General features: G+C 43.2%; 1 protein-coding gene across 3 annotated transcripts in view; it reads right to left on the reverse strand.

Annotated features, from left to right (window-relative positions):
* Positions 1-9,551: 9,551 nt before the first annotated feature.
* The window catches only part of C4BPA (complement component 4 binding protein alpha), a 31,897-nt gene continuing 22,743 nt past the window's right edge, over positions 9,552-18,705 (reverse strand). For all 3 annotated transcript variants that reach the window (XM_037067116.1, XM_037067113.1, XM_037067115.1), the window contains 4 exons: positions 17,465-17,653; positions 12,694-12,864; positions 10,500-10,675; positions 9,552-9,970 (listed from right to left, as the gene is read on the reverse strand). In XM_037067116.1, coding sequence (XP_036923011.1) covers positions 9,800-9,970; positions 10,500-10,675; positions 12,694-12,864; positions 17,465-17,653 — 707 coding nt within the window. In that variant the 3' untranslated portion in view covers positions 9,552-9,799. The remainder of the gene's footprint in view (positions 9,971-10,499; positions 10,676-12,693; positions 12,865-17,464; positions 17,654-18,705) is intronic.

Here is an 18,705-nt window from a genome sequence, read left to right on the forward strand (position 1 = left end):
ATAAAATATTTTTTAAAAAAAGAAATTGTGTAGGGCCAGTGAGTACACTGATTAGTTAGCTACAGATATATTTTTAATTAATTTTAAAGATAAAGTTGTAGACCAAAAACACAGTTGCACTTGTAATGTGGTTTATAATCAGTAAATTTAGATAAAAAAATAAAATTTAAAATATGAAGTTTAAATTTTAAATGTAGATAGAGAAAGGCAAAATGTAATGTAGTGAGCTATTTATACCCACCTTTATCATTTCAATATTTGTTCAAGTATACTTATATTTATTTTAGATAGTTTTTGAAAGACATTTAAATAACAATAAATTAAAGAATGGAGGAATAGTTCATGGCAGTGTGAAAATAAGTCTCTGTACTGCTTCTTTATACTCATATGCAATGATAAGGAAAGAACTATGAAGGATTGACATTTAAAAGCCTCAACCATTTATTTTTTATTGAATTTATTGGGTTGACACTGGTTAACAAAGTTATACAGGTTTCAGGTGCACAATCCTACAACACATCACCTGTGCACTGTACTGTGTTCATCACCCCAAATTGTCTCAGACCATCACCATTCATCCCTCTCACACCCTTGACTTCCCCCTGCCCACCCTCACCCTTTGCACTCACCACATTGTTGTCCGTGTTTATGAGTTTTTACATTTTTTTTACTAAACCCCTCCATACCCTTCACCTTGCCCCCACCCTCTGACAGCTGTCATTTTGTTTTCCATGAGTCCGTTTTTATTTTTTAAAAACCTCAACTATTTCTTCTATAAAACTAAAAAATGAAGCTTGAGGTAGATAATTTTTTTATCTGAGCACATCAATAATATGAAAGTATAAGCATACTTAGCTTTTTTCTTTCCCAACCCAATATCCAAACCAATTTCTCTGTATCAGTAAGTCATCCTTCAACACAGCTACAGAAATCTACCAAGAATTTCTATGTATATAATGCATTTAAAACAACAACTATCTAATTATCTAATAATGAGTAAACTCATTAGTAAGTTTAATTGCATGCAGTATGTAATGATACTACATAGTATCAAAACAAAGTAGGATTTTATTCTATTCAAGAAACTACATGTACTCTGCTTAAAACAATAAAATGTGACAAATGTAAATGATAATTAAATAGAAAATTAATTCAACAAGTACATAACAAAAAACAAAGTCATGTTTTTAAAATGATCAATTAACAAATGAAGAGTTTTCTAAATGAGATTTGTTTGGAAGAAAGGCAGATAGAGGGCTATAGTCACTCTTGCTGATGAGAGAAGGTGAGTGAGAATCAATGAGAGCCAGTGAGTGAAATAGCAATTGCCAGATATTTATCCACATCTAAACCCAAGGAACCCATTAGCAACTCCTCCTCCAGCCCTTGCTAATGTTGGAAGTAGATACAGACATAAAATGAACATCTGCTGGGGTTTCCTTTGCTTGCAATTTTAGTGCTTCTGCTAACATGAGACTATGCTGGCAATTTAATTTTTTAATGGTACTTTGCCCCTCCCCTTCTTGAGTTAATGGCAATTATTATTCTGTATGTTTTAAATTTTATTTTAAATTTTTGGTATAAAATACTCAGGCTCTTTTTTCTCCTCTCACTTAAAACCTCAAAGAGCAGCAGGTTGAATAACTTCCTCTCCTGTAAATTCTCCTCATCTGGCTTTTCTGAGCCTTCTCAGAAAAAGCCAGGTGTCTTTTTTACCCACATTTCGAACAGTGTCTTCCACTTTCTTAGATCATATTTTCAGTGAATAATGTGAAGGTGGTAGTTATAATATACAAGGCATTTAAGCAATGAGAGCAAATAATGATACAACTTCCTTGACAGAATGTCTTGAGGCATCCCTGGGCTCATGCTACATCCTCATACTCCAAGCAAAAAGAGGAGAATCACTATTTGTTATAGTGATGTGTTGACTTGTTGGTGAATTTTAATTGTTGCGTGGGTGGTGTTAAGAAATATTCTATTTGTGACAATTCACATAACAACAGATTCCAGAATAGGCACAAAGCCCAATAGGAGAAGGAAAACTAAATAGCTTACCCGAAAAATGAAGGAAGTTGTATTAAGGGCAACAAAAGGAAACTTTTGTAGGAGTCTGATACAGAGAAATGAGAAATTCGAGTAAAGAAAGTGATAGAATAAAGCAGGACATTGGCAGAGAGCCACAGGGAGAAGACAGCTGTAGAAGAGTGAGAGGTTTTTAGGCTCCGCTGAGAAAGAAATGCCAATCAGCCATAAAGTAGGCAATAAAGAGCTTTATTGGGGTTTGTGCACCTGGGCAAGGTTCCCCAGTCTGCAGAATGAGACCAGGGAAGTCGAACCCAAGCAGGGAATGTCGTGGGGTTTTATTTTCGTTGGCTCCCCATGGGAGCTGGGGATTGGTGCCCTCTGAACAAAGCAGCAATACAGCATTGGTGGTCTCTTCCTCGGACTCAGGTTACTGTGAGGATATCCATCTTGGCAAAGTCCAGCTGGAGCTTCCTCCTATCCCCGCCCACCCTAACATTCCAACCTCTTTGATAGGATAAGGGGCGTCATGTTCCACTGTCTGCTTCCTGCTGACAGGAGGGGCGTAGAGGGGAGGGCCTAGAGGTCAGCTGTTTCTAGTTAGCCAGGGAGGGGTGAGTAGGTTTGTGCCTGAAGCAACATATGGTGAAAAGTAACCCTGGAAGCTTCGAGAATTCTTTCCTGGAGGAATCTCAGGAAACAGGAGCCAAGCATTAATAGTATGTAGATTATTATGATTGGCCCTAGGACTGGGGCCAGTGTGGTAAAAATAGGGAATGCCACCACGGGGTTATTTCAAGAGTGGTGGGGTCTTGGTGTAATTTTTCCCTGAGATTTTGTAAGGTCTTAGCATTCTCTTCTACTATGCCGCTCTCATTTACATAGAAGCAGCACTGTTCCTGCAGGAAGAGACACGTTCCCCCTCTTTCTGCTGTTAGTAGGTCTAGAGCTCTGAGGTTCTGGAGGGCAACCTGGGCTACCAAGTTTATCTGTCTCTGCAAGGATGCTAGAGAGATGGCTGAGGCATTAAGGGCCTGCTCCAACTCAGCCCATAACTGGTGAGTAGCTTGGAGACTGTTAGCCCAGCACCGCCTACCCCAGCTGCTGCCAGGGTTGTGGTGAAGGTTAGACCTACTAACACGGGCAGGAAGACAGCTTGTTTTTCTTTATGCCTGGTTAGTTTGTCTCTGAGCTCTCCTTTTCCATAATACATAAGCTGTGGGGTCAGCACAGTTGGGAAGCAGGGTAAGGCTGATGAGTTAATGGTCCACAGCAGCATTCCATTGCACCAGAAAAACATACCGGGGGGGGCGGGGGGCGCTGGTAGTGATTCCCAATATCTGCATGGTCTGGTTGCATGAGGAAGTGCCTGCAGTAGTGTAACATGCTTTGGGACTGTTCATTATGTTTTGAAAGAGAGGTACATCCTTTACAAAAAAAGGTGTCAGGGAGTTCGTGACCTTGAGGGGAGTGGGTATGGGAACTGCCGCAACAGGGGAGTGGTCAAGAAAAGCACATAGGAAACAGTTGGTGACGTTTCCTATGTCAGTGTTATTGAAGAGCTGAATTCATTGGCGTATGAGCCTTAGCCAAGAAAAGGGGGCACTCTGTTTTCTTTGTTGGATCTGTGTTTCCAAGATTGTTCATATGTTAATATGGTATCAGTTAATAGGGTTGAATTCCATGGTTCTGGAACAAGAGTTTGGTATATTTCAATAGAACTCTGGGGATACGAATATGAGAGGCTTTGGTATAGTTTTGCCTTCACTCCCTGTTCCCATCTGGAGTCCCATGGATCATAAATGGTAAAGTGCCACGACTGGAGAGTATTCCATATATGGCATCTGCAATAGTGGAAGGGGCAGCCTCCATATGTGTCTGGCCAGAGTTTGCACTTACTTTTTGTCTGATCATAGAGGAAGCAGAGAATGTGCAATCCATATCGGGCAGTCCAGCTGTCTAGCCCTCTAAAGCTACTTTTGGGAGCAGAGAGACGGATGGATGTAGAGCAACCAGTGGGAGGGCAGTCTGCAAAAGTGACAGAGTGAGAATTTACCTGTTCATTTCTGCAATATATTTCATGTCCAAAGAATCTCCAGATGTATTTGGTTTGTAGGTTAGGAGGGGCTTTTGGCAGGGATGGGTAAGCAAGAAGGAGGAGAAGGAGGATTTGTAGAGACTTCCTTGGGAGAACCTGGTGTTTTAGTAAAGCAGACTCGGGTATCTCCTATGGGCTGCGCTGACCACTTTCCTGAGGCAGGGGCTGGCTTAAGGCAGGAGAGGTGGACCCACACTGGCTGACCCACCAGTTTCGCTACTGTGGGAGTGGTTAAAATAACAGTATGAGGCCCCATCCACTTGGGCTTGAGCAGCCCAGGTTGGAGTTCTTTGAGTAATACCTGGTTTCCAGGCTGTAGGAGAATGACTGGGCCTGTCTCCGGACACCCCCCCACAGGAGGAAGAACTCTGAGTGTTCACGGAGAAGATGCCAGAGGAGAGAGAGATAGGGCAGATAGGAGGCCAGAGGAGGAGTATATACTGGCAGGTTATGGTTAATAAGGAAAGGGACTTCTTTGATGGCTTGGAAAAGAGTGGGATGAATAAACAAGGGGTCTAGAAACCTCATCAGAGCTTTCAGACCAATGTGTAAAGATTGGTGAATTTCAGAGAGAAGTGCAGTGGCCTGTTCTTGGGGTAGGGCTATTTTTCCATTGAGGAAGAGCCATCCCTCATTTCCTGGGTGCCTGCCCTGCTGGAGGAGAGTGGAGTACTCTCAGGGAGTATGGTGGGGTGAATATCAGTGGTCAGAAAGAGGATGGGGTGTGGCAGGGCTTGTGCAGTGAGTTCTCAAGCCACAGCATCTGCCCAGGCATTGCCACGGGAAACAATGTCTTGTGAGGCCTGGTGATCCTTACAGTGGACCACTGCAATGGTAGTGGGTAGGTCTGTGGCCTGGAGGAGTTTGGCAATGAGGGAGGCATTAACAACAGGTGAACCTTTAGTAGTGTGGAAGCCCCTTTCCTTCCACAAAGCTGAGTGGCTATGAACAATCAAGAAAGCATATTTGGAGTCTGTGTAGATAGTAGATGGTCTAGAGGCTGACCCAGGAAGTCTAGTACTTCTGGGCAAGAGAGGGCAGGCTCTATGTCCATAGTGGGGGTTGGAAGGAGGGTAGCTGGGTTGAGGTGTGGTGAGAGCTGGAGAGACAGGGCTGTCCCCTCGATGAACAGGAGGTGGAATTCCTGTAGACAGATGGGAAGGGCTCAAAAGAGAGAGAGAGCTCGGTGGGATAGCAGGTCCGTAAGGCAATGAGAAGAAAATACGGTAACAGGTTGACATAGAGTGAGTTTGAGGGCTTCCTTCCCGAGTTCAGCCGTGCTCCCTAATGCCCGGAGGCGCGCTGCCATCCAGGTAGGGTAGGGTCAACCTGTTTTGATAAGTAGGCAACTGGACGGTATGTTGGGCCTACCGGTTGAGCTAAGACTCCCACTACAATTCTCTGTATCTCATCTGTAAACAGATGGAAAGGACAGGAGAGATTGGGAAGACTCAGGGAGGGGGAAGGGGTTGGGTTTTGCACCTAGTAACTTGAGAACATCCCGTCTTAGGAGCAGAATAGGGCAGGAGGGTATGACAAGGAATGAATGGGAAAAGGGAAAGCCGTCCAGACTGCAGCTAAGGCAGGGGGGCGGGGGCGGGGAAGGGGGGGTTCGCCACGGACAAGACGAGGTTCCATCAACCCCCATGACCGAGATCTGGGAAGGAGTAAGAGGTCCTGAAAAAGATGGTAAAACAGAGTAGGTAGCCCTTGTGTCTACTAGGAAAGAGATGGACTTACCCACTACCTGCAGCATTATCCTGGGCTCGGCAAGGGTGATAGGGGTCTTTGAGTCTGGGCTGCTTCAGTCGCCTAGGCTGATGCTACCAGGGAAGAGTCCACACCTTGATCAGCTGCCCAGCATGAAGGCTCCAGAGACGAGCCTCTAAGGGGACAGGCATCCCTCTAGTGGCCAAGCTGTCGGCACTCGGGGCAAGGCTGTGTTGGTGGCCGAGGTTGAGGACACTGGCAGGCCCAGTGCCCATTTTTGGCACACTTGAAGCAGCCCCCCACCACCGTGGGGTGTTCTTTGGCCCGGACTTAGGTTTCACCCCCGCGCCGGTGTTTGTTGCTGGCCGCAGGGCCATTCGTATGACCTGGGTTTGCAGGGCTACTTTTTGCTGTAGGCGAGCCTGGTGGGCAGCCTCAGCCTCTGCTTCCTGGTTATTGAAAACCTTAAATGCCTTATTTAGCAGATCTCAGATGAGGGTTTTGGGGCCATCCTTGGCCTTTTTCAGTTTCCTTCTAATATCTGGGGTCGACTGGGAGATAAAGTGAGTAGCTAAGACAGTGGCCCCAGCATTAGAAGTCAGGTCAAGGTGGGTATGGAGCACCATTGCCTCGTTTAGTCTGTTGAGAAACAGTGCTGGACTTTTTCCAGGGCCTTGGGTGACCTCTCTGAGCTTATGGTAATTGACTGCTTTCTGGGCAGATTGGTGCATACCTGCTATCAGGCACTCAACCATTTGGTCTCGGTGTCTCCAACCCACCTGTCCTACCTGGTAGCCTCAGCCTGGTTCTGCCTCTGGCACGGCTTCAGCCTGTACTGGCATGAGAGGATTGGTGGCGTGGGTTTGGTCAGCACAAGCCCTAGCTGCAGTCCGGATGCAGTTGCGCTTGTCCAGGGTCATAGTGGAAGTTAAAATGATGTGCAGGTCATGCCATGTGAGGTCACAAGCCTGGGCTAGGTACTGAAATTCCTTGATAAAATTGGTAGGGTTAGTGGAGAATGAGCCTAGGCACTTTTCAATTGAAGAGAGGTCAGCTAGTGAAAAAGAAACATGGGCCCGAACTACACCTTCTGCTCCTGCCACTTCCTGGAGGGGGCAAATGCAGGAGTCTAGGGGCTCTGGATTCAGGCAGGAGCGAGCATGTGAGGTGGAAGAAAGGCCTTCAGAGGGAGGGAGAGAATCCAGTTGAGAGGGGAGGGCCGGGGCTGGAGTAGCCCATTGGCGGGGCTGATAAGGAGGAGAAGGAGGGATAGCAGGGTCTTCAGGGGGAGGGGGAGAATCTGGTTGAGAAGGGAGGGCCGGGGGCTGCAGTAGCTACTGGCAGGCTGATGAGGAGGAGAAGGAAGGGTAGCAGGGTCTTCAGGGGGATCAGAAAAGGGGGAGGAAGGCTCTGGGGCAGCAGGCTTAGGAGGCTAGATGAGGTCAGGGTTCCCTTGGGCAAGGAGAAGTTTCCAGGGAGCTGGCCGGGAGCGCAAGGCCCAAAAGCTCTGAATGTAGGGGACCTCAGACCATTTGCCAGACTGTCTGCAAAAATTATTTAGGTCAGTAAGGGTAACGAAATCAAAAGTGCCTTTAGGAGGCCAGGTTTCACGATTATTGAGCTGATATAACAGCCAGGTCATAGTGGAAAGAAAAATCAGCTGTTTTCGCTTGAGGCCAAGATCAATTACTTTCAAATTTTTTCAGAAGGCACCCTAGAGGTGATTTAGGATCTGGCTTGGACTCCTGCCCCACCCCACCCCCCATTCCTGGTCCTACGAGGAGCAGCAGATGGGAATTGGCATCCCTCAACCCAATCTGCTGATCCAGTCAGTAAAAATGAGGATCTAGGCCCAGGGATGTCTCCTCCAGTGCCTAGAGCCTCTCAGCGGAGGGAGAGCAGCCTCTCCCGGAAGGGTCACCTTGACGCAGCGCTGGGATTTGGTGGAGAGCGGTCTCTCCAGCAGACGGGGACCCAGAATCAGTGTTTGGGGACCAGAAACTTAAGGGCAGCGGCACTTACCCTGGTTCTTTGTCCAGACTGGTGGGGCGGTCATGAGGCTTTCTCGGGGAGTAAGGAGAGGAGCAATGTTCAGCAGACAACAACTCCTCCCAGGTTTCGGCACCAAATGAAAGGTTTTCTTAGGCTCCGCCGAGAAAGAAATGCCAATCAGCCATAAAGTAGGCAATAACGAACTTTATTGGGGTTTGTGCACCTGGGCAAGGTTCCCCAGTCTGCAGAATGAGACCAGGGAGATCGCACCCAAGCAGGGAATGTCGTGGGGTTTTATTTTTGTTGGCTCCCCATGGGAGCTGGGGATTGGTGCCCTCTGAACAAAGCAGCAATACAGCATTGGTGGTCTCTTCCTCGGACTCAGGTAACTGTGAGGATGTCCGTCTTGGCAAAGTCCAGCCAGAGCTTCCTCCTATCCCCACCCACCCTAACAAAGAGGCCCTCTGTGCTCTGCCCATACCCCTACCCTAGAGGTTACTGTAAACAAGTCCCAGAGTGCCACTGCTACTTGTGTCTCTGTGCCCAATGGTACCCCAATCCTTTGGAGCCTTCACCACTAGACCGTAGTATGGGTCAGATGTGCTTGGGAGTCAATGCTGCCAGAGCAAGGGTCTATCAGAGTAAGTCTCTACCAGAGTTGTGTTCCACATGCTCTCAGGAGGCAGTCAGCTTGACCAAGCTCCTGGGAGCAACAGCAATGACCTCTTCAATAATGCTCCTTCTTTAGGCTGTCTTCCCTTCCTTGTCTTACTGACTCACTCAGACACAGAGCTTTATGGAACCACTTCCCGAGGAAATTAGTTACCCACAAATCCTGCCTCAGGGAAACCCAAAATAAACATCAACTAAAAGGAATGCCTGTTAGCAGGAGCAGGTAATGGCTTCTAAGACCGTGAATAGAAACCATTTTAAGCAGGTTTCTCTAACAGTTCAAGCCCCTCTGTGATGCCTGCCATTCAATGAAATGCTGCTATACACCATAGCCTCACTATAGTATGTGCAGAGTAATTAAACAAAAGAAGCTAATATTCCCCATAGAGTTCTGTGTACAAAAGAGAGATGAAATAACCAAAGAATCTGAGATATGAATGAGAGAGAGAGAGAGATATTTCAGGAGAAGCAAAGTTGGAGGAAGTGGTGAGTGGAAGGAACAAAGACTCCAAAATAACCCGAGATATAAAGGTGATTTGTATGGGGTTCTCCTCACATGTGAGATAGGTCCTCAAGGATTCTTACATTTCTATTCAGTAAAAAATTGAAGACATCAAATGAAAGACTTGGAAATGCACAGGTGGCTGCCCCGTGGGATTCATATTCATCAATCTTTCAGGGTTTGTTCTCTGGGGATGAAATAAGTGGGTCAGGCACCATCGTAAATGTTTTTTGAGTATGGGAAAAGTCAAGAGGTATATAGCCTTAGTGAGTCACAGACCAAGCACATGGGGTTTAGAAAATAGAATAAACTTCCTTCAAATAGGAGAGAATGGACAAGGCTTTTGGGGTGTGTCGACACTTAATGTAAATACTGACGGCCTGAGTGATTTGCACATGTGGAACTGAGAAGTAAAGGCCATTCAGGGAAATGTAACTGATGTGAAGCCAAGCCCATATTCAAAATCTACACTAAAATTAATGTATTGACTTTATGTAATGGGTTTGTTTATGGACCTTATTTCATGAAGTCCTAATGATCACAAGGACAAAATTGTGTTTGATAATGAAATTTTAATGGAAAATGTGCAATTAGTGTCCAAAAAAGCAAAAATATGAGCCACAAGATAATCAATAATTCTATAATCTCAAAGCACTAGCAAAAACATTGGCAAATTAGCCTTTCTATATATTTATTATAATGAATGTTGGTGCCAATGGGATGGTACATTTGCTAGACTAAAGTGATCCACATTGACTTGAAGGCAACAAGGCACTTTTTTCTCTCTCTCCTGGAAAAAATTACAGTGATGACTTCAGAGTGGATTTTCTCTCCTCTCTCTGTAGTTCCAAGAGTTCAATTTCTAAAGACAATTTATACATTTCCAGGGCCATTCTCACATCCTCTGGTCTTGGGAGACACTGCATGAGTTTTCTGCCTGCTAGAACTTGCTCACAGCCAGGAGGGACCTCCTAAAAGAGATACAGCTTGTGAGTGTGGTTGAGAGGCTTCTCCCCAGATCATGAGAATGGCAGGACTACAGGATCAGGTCCCAGATCAACCCCGGGTTTGATGGGTAAGCAGAATACCAGAACACACCTTGGCCCCACTACAGTCTTCCCCTGAAGGATTTAGACCTGTTCCTAGACAGCTTCCCAGAAGGCCTCTGTGAGACAGAGCTATTATGGCCCACCATCCAAAAACAAAGCACAGTTTATTGTACAGTCTAGAAAAGGAAAGGTAGGAATCAGTGCTCCCAGGTCTCTGACAATGTCCTCTCCATAAGGGGCTTAGTGTTTCCTGTTCCCAAATGAGAGCAGGACAACTTGCCACCCTAACTGACCAGAGCACTTCCAGGGAAAACAAGAGAGCTCTTTTGAATGACTCAGGGATCCATCCTGGCATGTCAGATCTCGCCTTTGCTGGCTGGGACAGTGATTTGAAGTGGCACCATTTTTAGGGTTTGATAGTACAGGAACTTCCTTGAAGTGTTGAACTTACCCATTCACACTTGGGCAACTCTGGATACCAGGTGTGGTTCTCTAAGCAGGTGATATTTTGGGGACCGACCACAGTATAGCCAGAAGCACACTCGATGGTGACATTTTCAAATTCAACAAATTGATCCTTATCCCCAAACACCTTTCCATGCTCTATCTCTGGTTTTGGACACAGAGCTACAATAAAAGCACAGTTAAGCAATTTGTAAATTTAAGAAAAATGACATGATAACAGACTAGGATATTAAATTGAACTACATATAGTGTTGGGAACCGCCCTGCCTGGTTTCAGGAATTGTAACTGGCCCCCATGGCTAAGCAAGTGACCTCTGGAATGTGAGCCACAGGAGGAGACAAAGCTTGTCTCTGGCAGCAGATGCTGCCCCTGCTTCATCTCCCTGCCCCCAAAGCATGGTCGATGTCCATGGCGGGTACAACCCCTCACAGAGGGCCAACCTAGGCCAGACATGATCACTTGGGAGGCCATCATGGAAGGACTTGGGGGGCTTCGACAAAGAGGGAGCAATGGACCCTCGTTCTGCCTCACCCCTCTTCAGCTATTGTGACTTAGCCTGAGTCCCCATTTCCATCTAGAAGTGCTGCCTGGCTCTAATCCATTTAAGCCTAAAAACCTTTGATGTGGAAGGCAGTGCAGCCCTGTGCTGGAAAGGGCGGGTATCCAGGGTAAATCAGGCATAAGAAAGAATATGTAAAAATCCTCTGAAACCTGTTTTGTTTAGAATGCTCTCATTTAAATGATAAGGGTCCAAGCAAGAAATTTGTTCCTCAAAGTTTTATGGCTCATTAGCTATCTGACTCTGACTGAGAATAAGTTCTCACAGTTCTTTGAGTGCTATCTATTGTTTGATCCTTACCTGTATTGTGTAAACAAACCCAGTAAAAGCCCCTTCAGCAGGGGGGCTCTTGCCCCTTCCCTTTTGAGGGATTGGCCATCTTTTCTCCCCAAGCAGATCACACCATGTCTCAGTTATGTTTACTCTCATCTGTGGCACATGGGGGGACTAGTGAGGAAAGTCCTTCCCACAATGTAGGTGGTTCTAATTGTTTTATATTTTTCTATTTTGATAACAATGATATTAGTTCCAGTTTTTATTGAGGAATTAGCTCATATCAATCATCTGGGCTGAGCATTTTATGTGATTTTCTCATTTAAGTCTCACTCCTCTATGAAGTGAGCACTGTTACTATTGCCATTTACCCAGGAGAAAATGAGATACAGAGGGGTTAAAAGACTTGTTCAAGACATAACATCTCTAAATAACATGGCAGGGTCTTAAAAAGTCACATGAGCCCTGGCTGGTGTAGCTCAGTGGATTGAGCACGGACCTGAGAAGCAAAGGGTTGCTGGTTCAATTCCCAGTCAGGGTACATGCCTGGGTTGCAAGCTAGGTCTCCAGTAGGGGACACATAAGAGGCAACCACACATTGATGTTTCTCTCCCACTCTTTCTCCTTCCCTTCCCCTCTCTCTAAAAATAAATAAATAAAAATTTTTAAAAGTCACATGACCCTGCATTCTCAGCTGCCAGTGAAACTGTTCCTCATCCTGTGATCCGCAAAAGACACTAGGGATAAAATCTTCCTCCTTGCCCATTATCTCCTGTATGCAATGGCAACAATGGTGGTAAATAATTCCTGGAGTTGTTGATGGCAAAGTGATATTAAACCTGTGTGCATGTAAAAACTGGACCTTATCTTGACTGTTCCTGCCTTACAACAGGTTGGCAAACTGGGAGTCCCCTACCACATGCCTCCATCATGGGCAGGTGGTGCCCTGTGTGAGGCTCAGATGGAAATACCCGACACTTCTCAGTATTTGGAATTAGCCCATGAGAGTCTGCATTCAGGTCTGAGCAAGTTTCCATGGATATTTTGCTATAGGCCACAGCCACACTCAGAGAATTTATAGCCCATAGACTACTTCCAGAAATACATAAGCAAGTGGGAGTCTGGGCTGCCTCCAGGAGAATGAATTTTATAACTGGGAGAAAGAAGTAGGGGAGATTCACATCCCTGTGTGCCCCTCAAACTTTTCTGTTTTGGGTACCATCTAAATATAATAATTATTTTAAATAAATCAAATCAAATGTTTTTGTTCTGCTTCTGGCTAGAAAAAAACTTTATTCTCAATCCCTTCATGACATTCCCACCCACTTAGCCATGGGCTGGAGTTACCTTTACATCGAGGGGCTGGAGCTGACCAGCGTGAATCACTGCAGGAGAGTGTGGCCTTTCCAACCAGAGTGTATCCTTTGTCACATTCATATTTAACCTCCTTAGGTTTGAATATGTATGAAGGCATTTGTTTAGAATGTCCGTGGGCAATAAGAGGAGGATAAGAGCAACCTTGGTAGTAGGACAGAAAAAATGAGAGAGCTTCAGTTTATAGAATATAAAACACAACACATCCCAGAATCTGTGTGGTTTGTAGGAGCCTTTGTCCTGTCCTGTTATCTTCTCTGCTCATAGGATCACTTAGCCAAAGCCAAGTACCTGTGCTGCCCTCCTGCAAGCCTCAGAATGAACCATCATGGCACTTTATTAGACCAACATGGTGATATTTCCATTATCTTCAAAAATGTAATCTGAGTAGCCCTGGCTGGTGTAGCTCAGTGGATTGATCATGGACCTGTGAACCACATGATCATGGGTTGATTCCCAGTCAGGGCACATGCCTGGGTTGCAGGCCAGTTCCCGGTGGGGGACTCATGAGAGGCAACCATACATTGATATTTCTCTCCTTCTCTCCTTCCCTTCCCCTCTAAGCATAAATAAATAGATAAATCTTTGAAAAATAATAATAACTAAAAATATATATATATATAATCTGAGTAAACAAAATTGGTAATTAGTTTAATCTCCATATTGGATCATTGGTCTATGGATTAAGAGCAATCATAGCCATAAAAAGTAAGTAGAATCCATTGATCTTATCAGGTTCCTCCTTCCTGAAGCAAAAACAGTCAATTTAAAATATATATCATATTAACCAATGTCACCCCAATAAATTACATATATGAAGAGGGAGAAATTAATGCTACTCAAAGGACTGAAAATGCAGGTGTGCTCATCCCCATCATATCTTCATTTTATTTCCCCTGTCTGTCTGCTACAGATATTAGAATTCTATAGAATTATAGTGGAACATTGAAAACTCAGTAGAATATTTTAGCCCCTATTGCAGCCACTGTACCAGATGTGGTATCTTTGCTAGAGCAAACTAATATGTATTCAGGTAAATGAGAACACTGATTTAACAAAGGGCTTATTTCCCAACCTATTAGAAAAGAAGCTCAGAAATAGTTTGCATATGCATGAAAGGATCAGGATCATACATTTTCTGTTTTATCCTTGGGCAATGATAATGCACATGCCCCTCCTATGATTGAGTCTGAAGTTATCATGAGCATCTGGACATCCAAATACTGTCATATTAATGTACTATATTAATGGTGTCATGTTAATTCTACTGAAGGAGCAAAAAGAAGCTAGCATTCATGATATGAAATAGTAGAAAATATCCATATGTCTATATCAATATAGAAATATCAATATGTACAGATATATATAGATACATATATTTATATAGAGTTTCTGACAGAGAACTCCTAAAACTCTTGTAATTTCCTATGTGAAAAGAGCACTAGAAACATCTTTTGTTCTAATGAAGTCACTATGGGTGGGCTCCTGGATGGGGGCTGGTCACCAGAAGAACCAAGCAAAGATTAGAAGCTTGGAATTTTCCTCTACTCCAGACAGAGCCTCACAACAGAATTAAAAATTGATCATGCCTACATGAGGAAGCCTCCTTAAAGTTCCAACAGTAGGGGGTTTGAAGAGCTTCCTGGTGAGTGAACACATCCGCCTACCAGGAGGGTGAAGCATTCCCAGTTCCACAGGCACAGATGCTCTCTGTTTGGGACCCTCTCGGGTTTTGCCCTACGTATTTCTTCACCTGGCTCTTTATCAGTATCCATTATCATATCCTTTAATAAATTGGTAAATTAAGTATTTCCCTGAGCTCTGTGAGCCTCTTTATCAAATTAATTAAACCCAAGAAGGGTTCAAAGAACATCTGATTTGTAGCCAAACTTGGCTACAGTTTTGTGGAAGTGAGCCCTTAATCTGACACCACTTTCAGGTAGATAGTGTCATGAATAAGTTAAATTGGAGGATTGAGAATTGTGTGGGGAAAGCCACTCACACATTTGGTGACCATAAATGTTGTCAGTGTTCTGTGTGAGTAGTAAAGGAGACACAGGAAAAACATAAGATGAAAAAGGTTTGTTTTTTTAAAATTCATGTGTTAATGCCGCAGAGTATAGAAGGTAATGATTAAGGAGTTTGCCACAGCAGTAAAATTGTTACAAGTCCAGGGTTCACAACATGCTAGGCTATCCCACCTAAACTAAAGTTGAATTATTGTAAGTTTCACATCCACCACAAAGAAGGAGTCACAATGGCTAACAGGCCTTTTCAGATTCTAGAGGCAGCATGTTCCATACTTGGATACTATCCCAACCCCTATCTAGATGACACAAAAGATAGTCAGGTTTGAATGGGGCCCAAGTTAGGAGAGGTCTCTGTGGCAAGTTCAGTCATCAGTGAAATGATTCCTGTCATGTGGTCCTAGGACCCTGCAGAGCCTAGTGTGAAGAGGTGGCTATGGTAGGAAGAGGTGGTTATGGTAGGAAAGGGTGCAAATGTCAATGGGATAATCACACCATAGACCCCTGAAATACTGAAGCAAGGCCATGCACTGCAGCAAAGAATTATACTCTTTGAAATATAACTCCTGGCATGTTACTTGGTCATGACAAAGACAGCTTCAGACCTTTGGTCATTAAGTGACCATGCAGCCTGAATCACTCATCATGAGCTAGGTCTGCCAGACCCATCAAGTTACAAGGGCAGACAGACAACAGTCCATTATAAGATGGAAGTGATGCATCTAGGATTGAGCATTGGCAAGACCAAATGGCACAAGCAAGCTTCACAAACAAGGAGCTCACATCTTGCTGGTACTAGTGCCTCTTCTGTAGCTCACTTATATGGCTATGTGGGGAATTTATTATAACCAACTGATAGAACAGAGGAAAGCCTAACTGACCCTGGCTCACAGATGATTGTTTTTGGTATGTGTGGGGCAGGCTAAATTGGATGGAAGTTGCATTAGAGCCCAATCTGGTCATAAGTCAGTAGTAAGAGGAAACCTTTCTGATAGGCACAGCTTTAGATGGTACATCTGGTCATTTTATTTTTTGAAAAAAGAAGTAGCCTAAGAGTGGACTAAATTAGGGTTTATGGTCTGAAATGAATAGCTTGTCTGTCAGAGCCCTGAAGAACAAAGACTGAAGATCGGTGACAAGGAGATCTGGGGTAGAAGCAGGTGACCAGACATGTGGGAATGACCAGGAAGTGTCAAGTTTTTATTGTGCATGTTAATATGAGCAAGAACCCAAAATTGAAGGGGCATTAAACAACCAAGTAGAAAATGATGTCTCAGCCAGTTGAAGTTAGCCATCCTCTGTCACTGGCTTGAGCAGGCTGTCACAAGAATTAGGGGATAAAGTGACCATAGTGGCATGGATGAAGGACAAGCATCATCCCAAGAGCATGTACTCCTACTTACCAAGTCTGACTAGCTATTGCTACCCCCAGATACCCAACCTTCCAGCAACAATACTAAGTCCTTGATATGACACCATCCCTTGAGACAACCAAAATGCCACTTGGTAGTAAGATGACTATATTGGATCCCCTTCCACCTGGATGGGACAGCCATTTATCCTGACAGAAATAGGTGTGAGTTTGTCTTCCTTGACCACAGGATTTCAGGCTTCCCTGTCACCTGAAGAATTATAGAGTATTTGAACAATTGGCATAGGATCCCACTACATGAACCTATAAGAGCTACTCACAGTAAGAGGTGTGGTATTATGACACAGCCATGAAATGCACTACTAATGTTATAGACTATGTCACCCCAAACTGTAGACCAGTTAGAACACTGGAATAGCCTGTTAAAGGCTTAGCCAAAGTGCTAGTTAGGAGACAACAACTTTACAAAAATTGGACTTTATGACATTACTTACAATATCTTCCAGAACACAGTATTCACTTTAAATCAACAATCAGCCTTTATATGGTACTGGGTCCCCAATAAAACAAAGTTCATGAGCCCAGAAATCAAAAGACATAGCATGAGTAGCCCCACTTACATTCACTGTAAATAAACATTTTGGAACTCTGGGATCTGCAGAGAGAAAGGCCCTGGTAAGCAAAGAGGAAACACTTCTAACAGGGGAGATAAGATTCTCACTGATTTCTAAATTGCAGCTGATGCCTGGTCACTTTGGTCTCCTTCTTTTCACAAGGCAAGAAAAGGAATCACTCACTATTCAGGCAGTGGTAATTGTTCCTGATCATTGATAGATAGAGTTAAGGAAAAGCAATGGGAGAAGGATGGATTGTGTTTAACACTTGAGTGCTCTTGGTGAGAGAGAGGCAGGCATTTCACACTGAGAGATAGACTGAAGAAGCTTACAGATAGCAAAGGAAAGGAAGCAAGTTTAGAAAAGCAGTTCAAATAGATTTGAGCAAGTCTTGTTCCACAGGTTAATGCATATAGCCCATAAAGAAGGGAAGAGAAGAGAATAAATGCCAAGAAACAGAATGCAATAATTCAAAAATCTACCTGATCATTAGATGTGGCCTAATTTCATCAATTCAGAAAAGGAAACCAGGAAGGCCAAGAGAATGGGAACAACCCATATGGGGGGGAAAAGAAATTTGAACTAGAGATAGTGTTTTTAAACAAATATCTACTCCAAGAATCATGCAGAGTATCCAAATTCTTTTACCTAATTTGAAGCCTTTCCTTAATAATCTCCACTACTTTGTTATGAAGAAACTTCTAAAATAACATAATTCGATAAGCTCTTACTCTCATCACATGTTGGTGTTTCAGGACTCCAGGTGCCATCTGCTTGGCAGGAAGCCTCAGCGTGTTGTCTTCCATTACATGAATACCAAAGCAAGTCTCCATAGAAATATTCACAGTTCCTGGCCAAATTCTTTTTTCTCTGGTTAGTGATTCTGCCATTCTTTAGGCCTGGTACTGGGCAACATACCTCTAAAAAATAAAAAAAGTGAGGCTATTGGTTAGTAAAATCACCATGAGGAGGCTCCCATGGCTGACAATCCCTTCCACCCATAGAAGAGCTCACCACAGAAGAGAAATTGGGGAAACAGACAGAGTATGCGAGACACTTTCTGTCCTCGCTCCCTATCCCTTATTTGCTATAGTCCAGTACAGTCATTTCCCTCCAAATAATTTAATTTAAGAGGGAAAATTTAATTTATTTAACTAAATAATTTCATTAGGAGTCTCCAAAATGAGATGTTGGATTAAATGTAAATATTGAAATGTAAATTTTTTAAATTATTCAAGAGAAATGACAAATAACATTTATCTCCTTATAGCTTGATTAGGGTCATATCATTACTAAGCTTTCAAATAACTTACACTTCCCCAATCACAGAAGGAAGAATGTTCTCAAAAGTTTTTATCTGTCTGATAGCGAATGCATAGAAATAAATTTAAATATTGCTATGCCCAGGATTTTTCTTTTTTGATGCCAAATTTAAGAGAAATAACTATTGAGATTCTTTCTTTTTAATGCAATAAGATCTGATATAGGGATATAAAATTTTCATCATTAGAAATACTTTCAGATAGAACAAGACATCATTTGCAGTAACAGAAAACATCAGAAGGAAATAAAATGCTCTATTCTCTGTATCAGGAGCTTGACTAGCAGTACAGTGTGGTCTTGCAGTTTTACTCCAATACTCCCAGCACTCATTTGATTATGAATTATAGTAAAAATACCCAACATTCACATGGCTTCTAAATTGTAACAATATTTGTATAATACTTTACATTGTAGAAAATACTTTTAAATATTCAATTATGAATCCAAATTCATATTTAATTAGATTTTATGATAAATTGGATAAATGCCATTTCACTTTTGCTCTTTAAATGGTTAAAATGATCATTTATTAAAATTACACAGATAATATTATAGTAGATATATAATTTAAAAGTAGTTTTTTAAACATGTATAAACATTTATACAGTAATATTTAATTAATATATGAATTAATTTAACTTTTATTGTT

Source organism: Sturnira hondurensis, unplaced genomic scaffold, assembly GCF_014824575.4.
Source record: "Sturnira hondurensis isolate 20B ecotype Veracruz unplaced genomic scaffold, ASM1482457v3 Scaffold0017082, whole genome shotgun sequence".
NCBI lineage: Eukaryota > Metazoa > Chordata > Mammalia > Chiroptera > Phyllostomidae > Sturnira > Sturnira hondurensis.